Consider the following 12,686-nt stretch of genomic DNA (forward strand, 5'->3'; position numbering starts at 1 on the left):
GGTGACCAGGTTGGCAGGAGGGGTAGTTAGGGGTGATCAGGCTGGCAGGGGGGCCAGTTAGGGGCAAGCAGGCAGGCAGGCAGGCAGGTGAGCAGTTAGGAGCCAGCGGTCCTGGATTGTGAGAGGGATGTCCCCTGAGGGGTCCCAGATTGGAGAGGGTGCAGGCTGGGCTGAGAGGACCCCCTCCCATGCATGAATTTCGTGTACCGGGCCTCTAGTTCAAAGATAAAGAAGATGGTCCTTTTCCTCAGTTAGCTTGTATTTAATGGGAACTTGATGAAACAGATGCACGCCTTGGTAATTTTTGTGTGGTGTGACACTGCTGAAATAAAAAGGGACTTATGTGAATTTCAGCAGGCAAGAAGGGAGATGACAGTCCTTCCAGGCCAAAGGAGCCCCTCAGCATACATGATGAGAGCTGGTGGGGGGAGCAGAAGGAATTTTTGATATTTCTGAGCTCTGTTTGCTCTAAATTAGTATAAATATAATACTTTATTTTGGGTAATAAAATACATTTGGGGCCCTGCCTGGTGTGGCTCAGTTGATTGGGTGTCATCCCGTGCACTGAAAGATAGCCAGTTCAATTCTCAGTCAGGCACATGACCAGGTTGTGGGCTTGATATTCCTGGCAGGGGGTGTGCAGGAGGCAACGCATTGATGTTTTGCTCTTCCATCAATGTGTCTCTCCCTCTCCCTTCCTCTCTCTCTAAAAATCAATAAAAATATTTTTTAAGTAATAAAAAATATATATTTGATTATTTTATTTCCTGACTTGAAATCCTCCAGCAGCTTCTGGATTTTAGGGAAAAGTTTCTATTTCATGGTTTAACCCTTCTTGTTCTGGCCCCTTCCTCCCTCTCATCTCATTCTGTCCCTTTGTCTGTCCCATTCCTTTAGCAGACTTCTTACTTTCCCATTCCAGTTCAGCTCATGCTTTTCTCATGCAGAAAAGCCCTCTCATGATATCTATAGGTGCCATTTCGCCTCCCCTCATGTTTACCTAGCGCTGTAGGTGGAAACATTGTGAGACATGCTGAGAGAAAACAAACAAACGAAAGAGACCCAGCCCTCTCCTCCAGGAGCTTACAGTCCATTTGGTGAGACTGACACTCATGAAGTAATGAAATAAAATTGCCCATTGTCATACCTGCAGGCAAGGAAAAACACACATATGTATAGTCAGGTCTTTGGCATACCAGGCATTGTAGAACTTTTTCCAGAAAGCCTTTCTGAGGTTTCCTCCCTAAATTCTTCCTACACTCCCCCACCATGGAAGATTTTTCTCTGCTGTTCAGTACTGATGCCCTGGCCTGCTGTCATGGATTTACTCCTCCGGGGCCCCCAGTTCTGTGAGATTCTTGAGGGCAGGGGTGCATACAAGCAGTTACTGTGTGGACGCATGGGTTGATTTCTGGTAACTTCTTTGACTTGCATCCAGAGTCATGTACACTGACCTGAGAAGAGGAGGTCCACTTGAAGCTGATGTTTACTGGCATCAAGTCGTAATTATCAGTGACTTCCTAGAACTTTAAGGAGCAAACCTTAGACTCCATGCTTGAGTAATTTGGTGATATTTGAGCAATTGCACAAAACACAAAGTTAATCTTTGGGCCTGGGTGAATGCTCTTTCTCCAACAAGTCAAGGGATGTGTAAATGCTCCAGTTCACAAGGTGCACAATACACTAGGGTCTGTTGTGTTCCCAGCACCTGCGCCAGCAAGGATGCCTGGACAAACCTGCTTTGAATTGCGTATGTGGTGTCTGTTTTTAAGGTTTGTTCGTTTGTTTGTTTTTAAGGTCTTGTGGTCTGACTCTTCAGTAACATCAGTAACCAAATCTTCCTCTGAAGTGACTGAATTTATTTCAAAGGTAAGGTGATTAAGGGCTCATCTAACAATGAGAAGGCTCCCGTTCCCCTGTGGTTGGTTGTACTGCAGAGTGATTTCAGTGGACGGCTTCCTTCAGCTAGCATAGTGAGTGCAGTGCCTGGAAGTCGTGCCTGTCCAGAGGCAGTCCAAGGGCTGTGTCTGACAGGGTGCACGGCAATAAACACATGGTCCTCGGTGCCACAATCTATACTCCTTCCAGTTGTTGAGAATGAGTTGAGGCAAACAATGCAACTATACAGATGACCAAGAGTGTTGGTTTGGTTGCTCTTCGTGGAGGCTGAGGGAGAGGCATGCACAGGTTGCTCAGTGGTCAGAGGCTTTGTCTAGTCCCACCTTTACCTGTTTTACACATTGGGTTTTCCTGTTTATTTTAAAATTGTTGCAACAAATATCACTTGAACAAAAGGTTCCACTACTAAATAAACACCTCTTTACATGTGTACATGCATACCTACCTACCTACATACCCTACTTGTATTTGAAGTGTCTCCAAAGTCTGATATTTTCATTATAAAATCAAGGATATAATCCTATAGGAGGAAATCCCGTTAGTGGATCCTACTTTAAAAGCTTGGACAGGAGGCTGTTTGATTCTTGCCTGTCCTTTTGGCCAATTAGGCACAGAGAAACACCACAGTGCCATGCTCTCTAGCATTACTGATTCTCCCTGGAGTTCACTTTCCCTCTATAACATTCAGAACACTGCATGGCCTCTCCTTTGTGCCTAGCTCTCATTTGTTTAAAAAAAAAAAAAAAGCAAAACAAAACAGTTTCTCTGGATTCCCCGATGCTGGTGGGAACTGTGACTGCTTGCATTGGTCTTTTGTCTGGGTGTTTACAGTGGCTCATATTCTTGGATATATGGTTTGCTGTCTTTCATTAATTTTGGAAAATTCTTGTCCATTATCTCTTCAGATATTTCTTCTGCCCGCTCACTTGCACTTCTCCTGGACTTCGTTACATGTACTTGGACCTTTGATGTTGCTCTTGTTTTTCTTAGTCTCTGCACTGTTTCAGTTTGGGTAATTTCTATTGCCCTCTGTCTTCCAGTTTATTGACGTTACTCCTCAGCTCTGCCCAGGCTGCTAACGAACCTGTTGAATCTTCATTTCTGATACCATAGTTTACTTGTTTTTGTTTTATTTATTTCTATTTTGTTTTTTGCTTTTTTCCCCCTAGCCTTTCCATTTGACATGTCTTTTAATCAACTTTCCATCTCTCTGCTGAAATTTCCCAGTTATTCATTTTTTTAAAAAAATATTTTTATTGATTTTGGAAAGGAAAGAGAGGGAGAGAGGCAGAAACATCAATGATGAGAGAGAACCATTGATTGGCTGCCTCCTGCATGCCCCACAGCGGGGATCGAGCCTGCAACCCGGTCATGTGCCCTTGATTGTGAATTGAACCGTGACCTCCTGATTCATAGGTCGACGCTCAACCACTGAGCCATGCTAGCTAGGCTTTGCATGCACTTTTTTTTTAAACTAAATGTTTTATTATGTTAATATAGTTATTTTAAAGTCCCTGTCTGATAGTTCCAGCATTTGAGTTGGTTTTGAGTCTGGTTCTGATAATTACCTTGATAAGTTTTTTATTCTTCCTTTCTGGGGGGGTATGCCTTACAGTTTTTGATTGAGTATTAGAAATCATGTTTAGAAAATCTAGAGACTGAGGGAAATAGTGTTATGCCTGGAAATGGGAGTGCTTGCTCTGTCAGGCCCTCAGTGGAGTCCTCGAGTTGATCCAGTCAGGTGTGGGTTTGAGTTTTGTTGTTACTATGATTATCTTCAGTGCACCACAAGCTTCAGGTTTCTCCAGTAAATGGCTGCTGGTAGGGAGCCCCAAGTGGGGCCTGGAGTGTGGAAGGTCCTTCTCTGTAGTCTTGCTTCATACTCAGCTTTCAGGAGTCTCATGTGGCTGTGGCACAGAGGGATCTCCCTACTCTGTTGACCCCTCACCCCCACCCTCCACGTCGTGAGACAGCTGTTACTTGTTGCCTGGTGATGGACTTGGGGGAGGTGGGAGAAGGGTTCTCCCTCCTCCTGGTCCAGTCTTAGGCCCAGGCACAAGGCCTTTGGCAGGGGCTTTCTCAGCATCCCTGCCCTTCATTCCCCAGCAACAGCTTGACTTCCACTTTGTGATGTTGCAGGACCCTTGACCCAGGTAGGCCCCTTCCTCCAGGCCAGCGGTGTTTTGCTTTTACCTTCCTCCAAGGCAGGGTATCTTTGCCAGTGGCCTGTGCCAGGAGGACTTCCTACCCTGCGCCCAGAGGCAAGAAAGTATTGCTTCTCATGAACCTTTTAAACTTGTTGAATTCTTCATCTCTTCATCATCATCCCCAGAAACTTGGGGTGTTTGCTTGGGCTCTGGGATCAGGAGCAGTCTTGTTCCTCCCCTAGCAGCTTAAGGGCTTTTGTCTTGGGTTGAAGGCTCCAGGGAAAGGCACAGGGTTTCCTCCCTGTTCTCCAGGGGAAGCCAACGCACATCTTCGTCACCTATGGAGGCTGCCTCCAGTCTCTGGCCTGTGGAAGAGAGCTTGGGAGTGAGGGCACACTCCCCTGTGTCTGGGCTCCTGGCTGATGGTTGTCACACTCAGCCTGTGGGAATGTGTCCATCTTGACCAATCTCTTCTACCTGCTTATATGCAGCCACCTCCTCCTTGTGCACTGCCACAGCTGACAGTTCACGTGTCCTCTCCCTCCTCGGAGGAATGGGTCCTCTTGAAAATCAGTTCAGGTAGTGACCTTGCAATTCAGCTCTCTGATGGGCTCAAGGGAAGGTATGATGTGTAGAAAACCAAGCTTTTTCTTGATGTTTGGTGGGAGTGTGATGTCCTTTTGTGGTTTTCTACATCCCAAGTAGCTAATAGAAGAGTACTTTGTATCATACCAGCAGATATCCCCATCTAATGCCTACCCAAGTTTTTTCTTATATGGAAGAATTCTGGTTTTAAAATGAATTTTGACATACTTCCTAAGCTTTTTTATTTCTTTCAGTTATCTCAGCTATACCCTGAAGAAAATTTGGAGAAATTCATTCCTTGCTTAGCTGGCCCAGATTCGTTTTATGTAGAGCGAAACCACATGGATCTGGAAGCGGACCTGAGGTAATGCTCTTTCCCCACCCCCGGGGCCATAGGGCACAGCCCTGCTGGTGGCACAGTGGTGACTGCTGACCCTCTGCAGTGTGGGCAGGCTGGGTGGTTCCAGACATGAGCTGCCTGTTCATCTGAAGAGCTCTTGAGGTTATACATTACTCTGGATGGTTTGAATCTCTACTTTGTTTCTAGGGATATTCATCAGTTATGGGCAGTTCGAAGACTCTTAATAACCTAGTTGTGATTTTGAGAATATGAGCAAAGGAATTTCAGGTATATGCTACTTGCCCTGGCTGGGTGGCTCAGTTGCCTAGAGCATTGTCTTGATATGTCAAGGTTGCAGGTTCGATCCCCCAGTCAGGGCACATACAAGAAGCAACCAATGAATGCATAAATAAGTGAAACAAATTGATGTTTCTCTCCCTCCCTCCTATCCTCTCCCTCTTTCCTCTCTCTCTCTCTAAAATCAACCAATCAATAAAAAATCAACGTATATGCTCCCATTTAATGTAATTTTGACAGTCTGATAAAATTATATCTGATTACTATTTCTGCTCTATAGTGGAAAGTTCAGACTATTCCAGGGGCTAACAAAAAGTCTCCTGGGCCAGATGTCTCTGGACCCTGGATCCTAACCTAGCATTCTGGTTTTGTAAATGTGCAGGGAGGGGCAGGCCTGCGGCCTGGTCTCCAGAATGGGACCTGACATCTTAGCGCCTGAGACCTAGTTGTAGCACAGTGGCTGCAAGTTCCCGGTGATTGTGATGGCACTGACTGCGGTCACGTGATAGCTCATTAGGCCCTGAAAGGCTTGATTCATACAGTGTAATAATGTACAAGTAAGAAAAGGGGAATGAGGAAACAGTATGAATCATAATAAGGATTAAATTGAATTATATCTGATGAATATAGATTAAGGCACTTCTTATTTTTTTCTCTAATATATATTATTTTCTCTAATATATATATTAATTGGGAATTGAAATTTCTCTCCCAGTCTGTGGTAATACCATTTTAATACTGATAAGCTCCTTGGTTTAATTTTTAGGTATTTGGCTTCATTACCTTCTCACGTACTGAAAAATGACCATGTTAAGAAATTTTTCAGCACTTCATCTCCCACCCAGCAGCTTCAAAGTCCAAGTGAGTTTGTAAAATGTGATTAAATAAAAATAAGAATATTTTTATTGTCTGTAAATTTTATGATATTTATTTTAACTCACAGGTCCTGGCAACCTTTCCCTTTCTAAAGTTGGTACCATGATGGGCGTGTCTGGAAGGTGAGACTTCTACCATGTAACCAACACTTTTTTTTTTTTTTTTTTTTAGAGAGAGGGAAGGGAAAGGGATAGAGATAGAAGCATCGATGAGAGAGAAACATCATTGATCGGCTGCCTCCTGCATGCCCCCTGCTGGGGATCAAGCCCAGAACCTGGTCATGTTCCCTGACTGAGAATCAAACAGGTGACCTCTTGGTTCCTGGGTCAACGCTCAAATGCTGAGCCACACTGGGTGGGCTAACCAACACCTTCTAAATCAGCATTGTTACTTTTGGTTGTGTGTAAATAATTATTTCTAGAATAAGTCATTCTCAATCTTAGTTTTAAATAATGTTGAGAAAAGAATTGTATAGAGATAATCCAATTTAAGATTTCTAAAAATAAAAAAAGAAGAAGTGTTCTCTAAGCAACTGGAATTGGAATTCCCAAGGAATCCTACTACAAGTGCCAGTTTCTAGGCCCTGTTCATTCTAGGAAGCCAGAATTTCTGAGAATCTTCATTTATACAAGCTCCCAGGAGGTGAGTAGGCCTGATGCCAGAGTGCTGCTGTAGGGGTCCTCTGTTCTCGGTCAGCAATGGTAGGAGTGCTCAGGTGACAGAAAGGCCATCTGCCTGTCTGACAGCTGACATTTTTAATAGGCTGACCTCACAGAGCATGTGTGCACACACACAGTTGTGTGAAGAACTAGGCAGTTCATGAGGTTTTGGAAAGCGCTGACTTTCTTCTTTACTGCATAGCACTCAGCCTGGTATGTAGTGAGCACATAGTTAATCCATGTGGGTTTACAGTTGAGGGTGGAAGGGGCAAGGACAGAAAGTAGAATGCTTTTTGTTCCTTCCAGCTTCTAGGATTTGTGGGAGTTTTTTTAAGGTTAATTTGAGTATTCAAGATTTAGGAGTCAGTTTTAATTTATGATTGTCAGTATTATCCTGTGATAAAAGTAACAGAAAGAAACTAGTCAAGTTGTGACATACACATATATGTACACACATAGATACATACTCTTAAACGTGCATACAAACGCATATGTACACATGTTCTTAAACATCATACAAATCGATGCATATACATGCATGTACACATACAGACTTCAGACTTCAGTGGGGTGGAGTGATGGGGTGGAGAAGTGGCAGAAAGGGCTCTGAGGTGAGCAGTGGATGGGACTGCAGATGCATCCAGGATGGAGAAGCTGGCTTGTGCATGCCTCTAACAGGGAGGCTGTGGTCTTCTGAAACCACATGTCCTCTGTCCCCACAGGCCTGTGTGTGGAGTAGCCGGCATCCCATCCTCTCAGAGTGGCGCCCAGCACCACATGCAGCACTCAGCTGGCGCGTCCGCCTTGCCCCACTGCTCCCACACAGGGGGTGGGGGCTCGGCGCTGGCCTACCGGACCCAGATGGACACCTCGCCTGCCATCTTAATGCCTTCCAGTCTGCAGACCCCTCAGACCCAGGAGCAAAATGGGATTTTAGATTGGCTGAGGAAACTGCGTTTGCACAAATACTATCCCGTCTTTAAACAACTTACAATGGAGAAGGTATGTTGGCTACTAAGCAGGCAATGTAGAATTTGCTTGTTTTCTCAGGTAATCTTTCTTCTGACCTCATTCCTAGAGGAAGTCAGTTGGGTTTCTAAACTGTATGTGTTGTGGAAATCACAGTGCCTGGAATTTAACACCTACAGATGCATGCCCTAAGTCCTGCATGCTCCCAGGAGGGTGGCAGTGGATTAGAACTTGAAGGTTGCCTGCCGCTGAAGCAAAAGCTGGAACAGGATTGGTTGCAAACAAACAGCTTTTTAAGATAGTTTGGGGTCTTTACAAATTTGGTACTCTGTGATGAGAAGGACATTGTGTCTCCATCAATCCTGCAATTGGTAGAAATGGTGAATTTTGGTGCCCACATCCCCCAACCGCCGTCTTGGATGTCCTTCCAAGGCCTGTGCATGTGCTGATGCTCAGCTCAGGGAGGCCAGTTTTACAAGAGACCCAAACACTGGTCCCAGTAAGTGGCTCTCTGATGATCTGGCTTGATTTAGGGTCAAATAGCTAAAGGAATAGATGTATTTTAGGGCTTTCAAGCAGTGCTACATAGAAATTATTTTTTACAATAGAAAGTTCAGATGAGGAGCATTATTTCACTCTTAAATTCTGAAATTTCTTAAGTCTTGGATCAATGATAAAACTAAATTAGTCCTGTACATGGCATCTGAACTCTGAGCTCCCCCTGTTGGATAAAATGACTTGGTGGCTTTTATCTAGGTAAAATTTCATTTGTCCAAAAACCTGCAATTGAACTTAGAAATTCAGCTTTTACTGCATAATAAAAAACAAATTTTAAGTATATTTGTAATAGTTTCAGTTTAGGATTCATAGATCTTAGAAACAACAGATTTTACTGACACGGTCATGATCAGCTTTAGAAGTTGTAATGTATCAGTTAAAATGGCTACACTCACAAACCATGCATGGACTGTCTTGAGAACCAGAACGTCATTTGTCTGCTTGGTGTAAGGCGGGGTTAGTTCTGATGGCCTCTGCTCTTCTGGATCACTTGCTGCCCAACAAAGTTGCTGTTGTCCCAGATATCAAGAAAAAAGAGCTGTTTTTCTGCAGGAGGGTAATGCTTGCATTTGAGGGGGGTGTCCCAGAGAGGAAGGGGCTACTTGCACAGATTGCATCTCTGTCATCACCTTTCTGCACAGCATGGGTCTTCACCAAGCCATTGTGAGGTGCCTTGTGCCCTTATAGACACAAAATGAGTGTCTTGTATTTTGAACTATGGATACCAAACATTTAGCAAGTAAATGTTTTCGTTTTCCCAAGTCTTTTATTATCTACTTTTTGGTCTGTTTGCATGTCCTAGAAATGGAATCAAAGTTCTTTGTTTTCAGAATCCTAATTCTCCATAATTTTGTAATTTATTTCTTCTATGGAAGTTTCTGAGCCTTACCGAAGAAGATCTAAATAAATTTGAATCCCTTACCATGGGAGCAAAGAAAAAACTCAAGACTCAACTGGAGCTGGAGAAGTAAGTGTGAAGTTGTGAAATGTCTGTTATTTTAGCTTCTGACCTGCTGAACAGGTGCTAGGACTTAGAGTTTTGTTACATATTAGTGATTGGGTCACTTTTGATTGCTTATCACATCTTAATGCTTTTAAAATTCTATGAATGTGGCCCTAGGAAAGGTTTGCTAGGAAAGGTCCTTCTAGTGAATCTGACTAGTTAGAATGGGATATTTTCCACCCGGGAGATTATTTTAATGAAAGTCACCTTTGTGTAGGATATATGCACTTATGCAGAGTTTGTGAAACATGAGAGGGTTTTTCAGCAGAATTTAAAATGTGCTTGTTTGCATGCTTTCTTATAACAGGGAGAAGTCAGAGAAACGGTGCCTGAACCCCTCAGCCCCACCCCCGGTCACCAGCAGTGGAGTGGCCCGTGTGCCCCCCACAAGCCACGTGGGGCCTGTGCAGAATGTCCGCAGCCCCCACGCTGCAGGTGGGTGAGAGCCGGGTCAGCCTGGACACGTGGAGTGTAGTCTGTTCCTTTTGATAATCATTAGACCTCATAATATGCCCTTCTGCCATATGTATTTTTTAGTATTTACAATTACTATTCATTATTTTAGCTTTTGTAGTCTCTGCCATAGGAAATTAGAAGGGTCATTTTGCTTAGAAGCCGGATACTGGTGAATTGCCTAAAGTTGTTTGGGCTAAAGAATTAGATCCAGAAACTACTATGGTGAGAAGGAAAAAGTAGGATTATACAAAATAAATAAAAGCCTCTCTCTTCCCCTAGGCGGAGCACAGAGGTCGTGTTTAAGTCATTGCCTAATAGGTTTCCTTTGGAATTCTCCATGCTTAACCACCTCCTTTCTGCTCTGGGGACTTGAAGCTTCAGTGATCTGATTTTTCAGCCACTATTCCCCTCCTCCTCCTGCCTCTCCCTCTCCTCAGAGAAAGGTTGAGGACCCCTGTATAAGTTGCTCTGTTGTTTTCTTTCTTTTAATCCTCACCCGAGGACATGCTTTCATCAATTTTCAGAGAGGGAGAGGGAGAGAGAGAAATATCAATTGGTTGTGGTATTTATCCCACACGTGCCTCGACTGGGAATTAAACCCAAAACCTGGGAATGTGCCCTGACTAGGAATCGAACCCGCAACCTTTCAGTGTATGGAACAACGCTCCAACCAGCCAACCAAGCCATACCAGCAGAAATATCAAGAGTAATAGTAAATGAGGAAGGAAAAAATGCAGTGTATCTTCTAAGTGGTTATTTAACTAAAAAGGTCTATGTCCCTCAACCTCATGAAACGGGGTGTTGGTGGATGACTCCTTTTGCAGCACCGTGCTGGTTTGGGAACCCTTTTTTCTCATTCTCTAGTGTGAGTAGAGGGAGGCATTAGAGCATCTGGCTGAGAGCATCGCTGTGTTTGCATCTGCCACATAACTCGCCGTGACCTTGGGCAATTTGTTCTCTAAGAATGTCAGAGCCCTGTTGAATATGGAAATATTCGTACCTACCTTCTTGGGATTGATGTAAAGAAATCAGTGTGTGATAGATTTGCACGGAGGTGGGCGAGGGCGGGCCCCTGTTGGAGTTCTGTAACGCATGGATTTGGGTGCCACCTTTGGACTATCACCTGTCCCTTCTCCACAGCGCTGCGGGTGGAAGTGGAGCAGCCCCCTCACCAGACGGCCCGGGAAGGCAGCTCCTCAGAGTGCTCCAGCTCTTCCCCCAGCCCGATGGGGGTGCAGGCCCGGGAAGAGAGCTCAGACAGCGCTGAGGAGAATGACAGGCGTAAGGATGCCCAGCATGGCTGGCGCGGTGCTGCCTCTGCCCTAGGCTGTGGGGCTGTGCTGACCTCTCTGTTTCCATCTAGGTGTGGAGATGCACATGGAGGGTTCTGATAAGGAGAAGCCTGTCATGCTACTGAATCATTTCACTTCAAGTTCTGCCAGACCCACGGCCCAGGTTCTCCCTGTGCAGAATGAGGCAGGCTCCAACCCTTCAGGCCACCACCCCCTGCCTCCACAGATGATGACTGCAGCCTCGCACATTGCACCCATCCGAATGCTGAATTCTGTGCACAAATCAGAAAGGGGAGGCACGGACATGAAGCTCCTCTCGTCTTCTATGCACTCACTGCTGTCTCTAGAAGAAAGGAATAAAGTCTCTGGACCAAGAAGTGGAATCAAAGTGGACAAGAGTTTTGGCAATGCCATGATGGATGTGTTGCCCACGTCTGCCCCCCATCAGCCCATGCAGGTCCTCTCTGGACTTGCCGAGAGCAGCTCTGTGTCACCCACTATCTCCTTTGGTCCCCGCACCAAAGTTGTCCATGCGTCTGCACTGGACAGGGTGATGAAGCCGGCCCAGCAGCCGGCCCTGGTGGTGGAGACTAGCACTGCTGCTGTGGGAACATCCAGCACAGTCTTCCACGTGGCTCGGCCACCAATCAAACTTCTGGTGTCTTCATCTGTCCCTGCGGATTCTGTCATTTCTGGACAAACTTCCTGTTCTAATAACGTGCAGATCAGTGTGCCCCCTGCAATAATAAACCCCCGGACTGCGCTGTACACAGCCAACACCAAAGCTGCCTTCTCTGCAATGAGCAGTGTGCCTGTGGGCCCCCTGCAGGGCAGCTTCTGTGCGAACAGCAACACTGCCTCCTCCAGTAGCCACCCTTCCCCATCCTTCCCAAACATGGCCACTGTGCCCAGCTGCCCGGCCCCCAGCTCCAGCCCTGCGCTCTCCTCAGTCCCTGAAAGCAGTTTCTACAGCAGCAGCAGCAGCAGCAGTGGCAGCGGCTCCCCTGGGAACATTCCTGCCTCTGCTCAGAACCACCACCACCACCACCACCATCAGCAGCCTTCGGCGCCCCCGCAACCCTCACCTGGCCCGCCACCGGGCTGCGTCGTGTGCACGTCCTGTGGATGCAGCGGGAGCTGCGGCTCTGGTGGCCTGACCGTTAGCTATGCCAACTATTTCCAGCACCCGTTCTCGGGGCCATCTGTCTTCCCCTTCCCCTTCCTGCCCTTCAGCCCTGTGTGTGGCAGCGGCTATGTGGGCACCCAGCAGTACGGCAACAGCGCCTTCCCGGTTGTGCACTCACCATATGGCAGCAGTGTGCCTGCCGAGCCCGTGCTGGGCGGCCAGTCCACATTCACCGTCCCTCCCATGCAGAGCTTCATGGCAGGGGCAGCTGGTGTGTACCAGGCCCAGGGCTTGGTGGGCAGTAGCAATGGTTCCAGTCACAAAAAGAGCGGCAATCTCTCATGTTACAACTGTGGGGCCACCGGTCACCGCGCTCAGGACTGCAAGCAGCCGTCCATGGACTTCAATCGGCAAGGTAAAGGCGGGCCACGGCCGGTGAAGCTCCGGAGGCAGACCGGCTACACTGGCTAGCAGTGCAG

At 46.2% G+C, this 12,686-nt stretch overlaps 1 protein-coding gene across 1 annotated transcript in view; it reads left to right on the forward strand.

Moving 5' to 3' along the window:
* The window catches only part of ZCCHC14 (zinc finger, CCHC domain containing 14), a 67,305-nt gene that overhangs the window by 48,846 nt on the left and 5,773 nt on the right, over positions 1–12,686 (forward strand). The window contains exons 4-12 of the mRNA XM_014536672.1: positions 1,798–1,869; positions 4,886–4,995; positions 6,035–6,129; positions 6,212–6,266; positions 7,526–7,805; positions 9,206–9,297; positions 9,641–9,768; positions 10,930–11,070; positions 11,153–12,622. Of these exons, the coding sequence (XP_014392158.1) occupies positions 1,798–1,869; positions 4,886–4,995; positions 6,035–6,129; positions 6,212–6,266; positions 7,526–7,805; positions 9,206–9,297; positions 9,641–9,768; positions 10,930–11,070; positions 11,153–12,622 (2,443 nt within the window). The remainder of the gene's footprint in view (positions 1–1,797; positions 1,870–4,885; positions 4,996–6,034; positions 6,130–6,211; positions 6,267–7,525; positions 7,806–9,205; positions 9,298–9,640; positions 9,769–10,929; positions 11,071–11,152; positions 12,623–12,686) is intronic.

The sequence above is a fragment of the Myotis brandtii genome, unplaced genomic scaffold (genome assembly GCF_000412655.1).
Source record: "Myotis brandtii unplaced genomic scaffold, ASM41265v1 scaffold165, whole genome shotgun sequence".
In the NCBI taxonomy this organism is placed as follows: domain Eukaryota; kingdom Metazoa; phylum Chordata; class Mammalia; order Chiroptera; family Vespertilionidae; genus Myotis; species Myotis brandtii.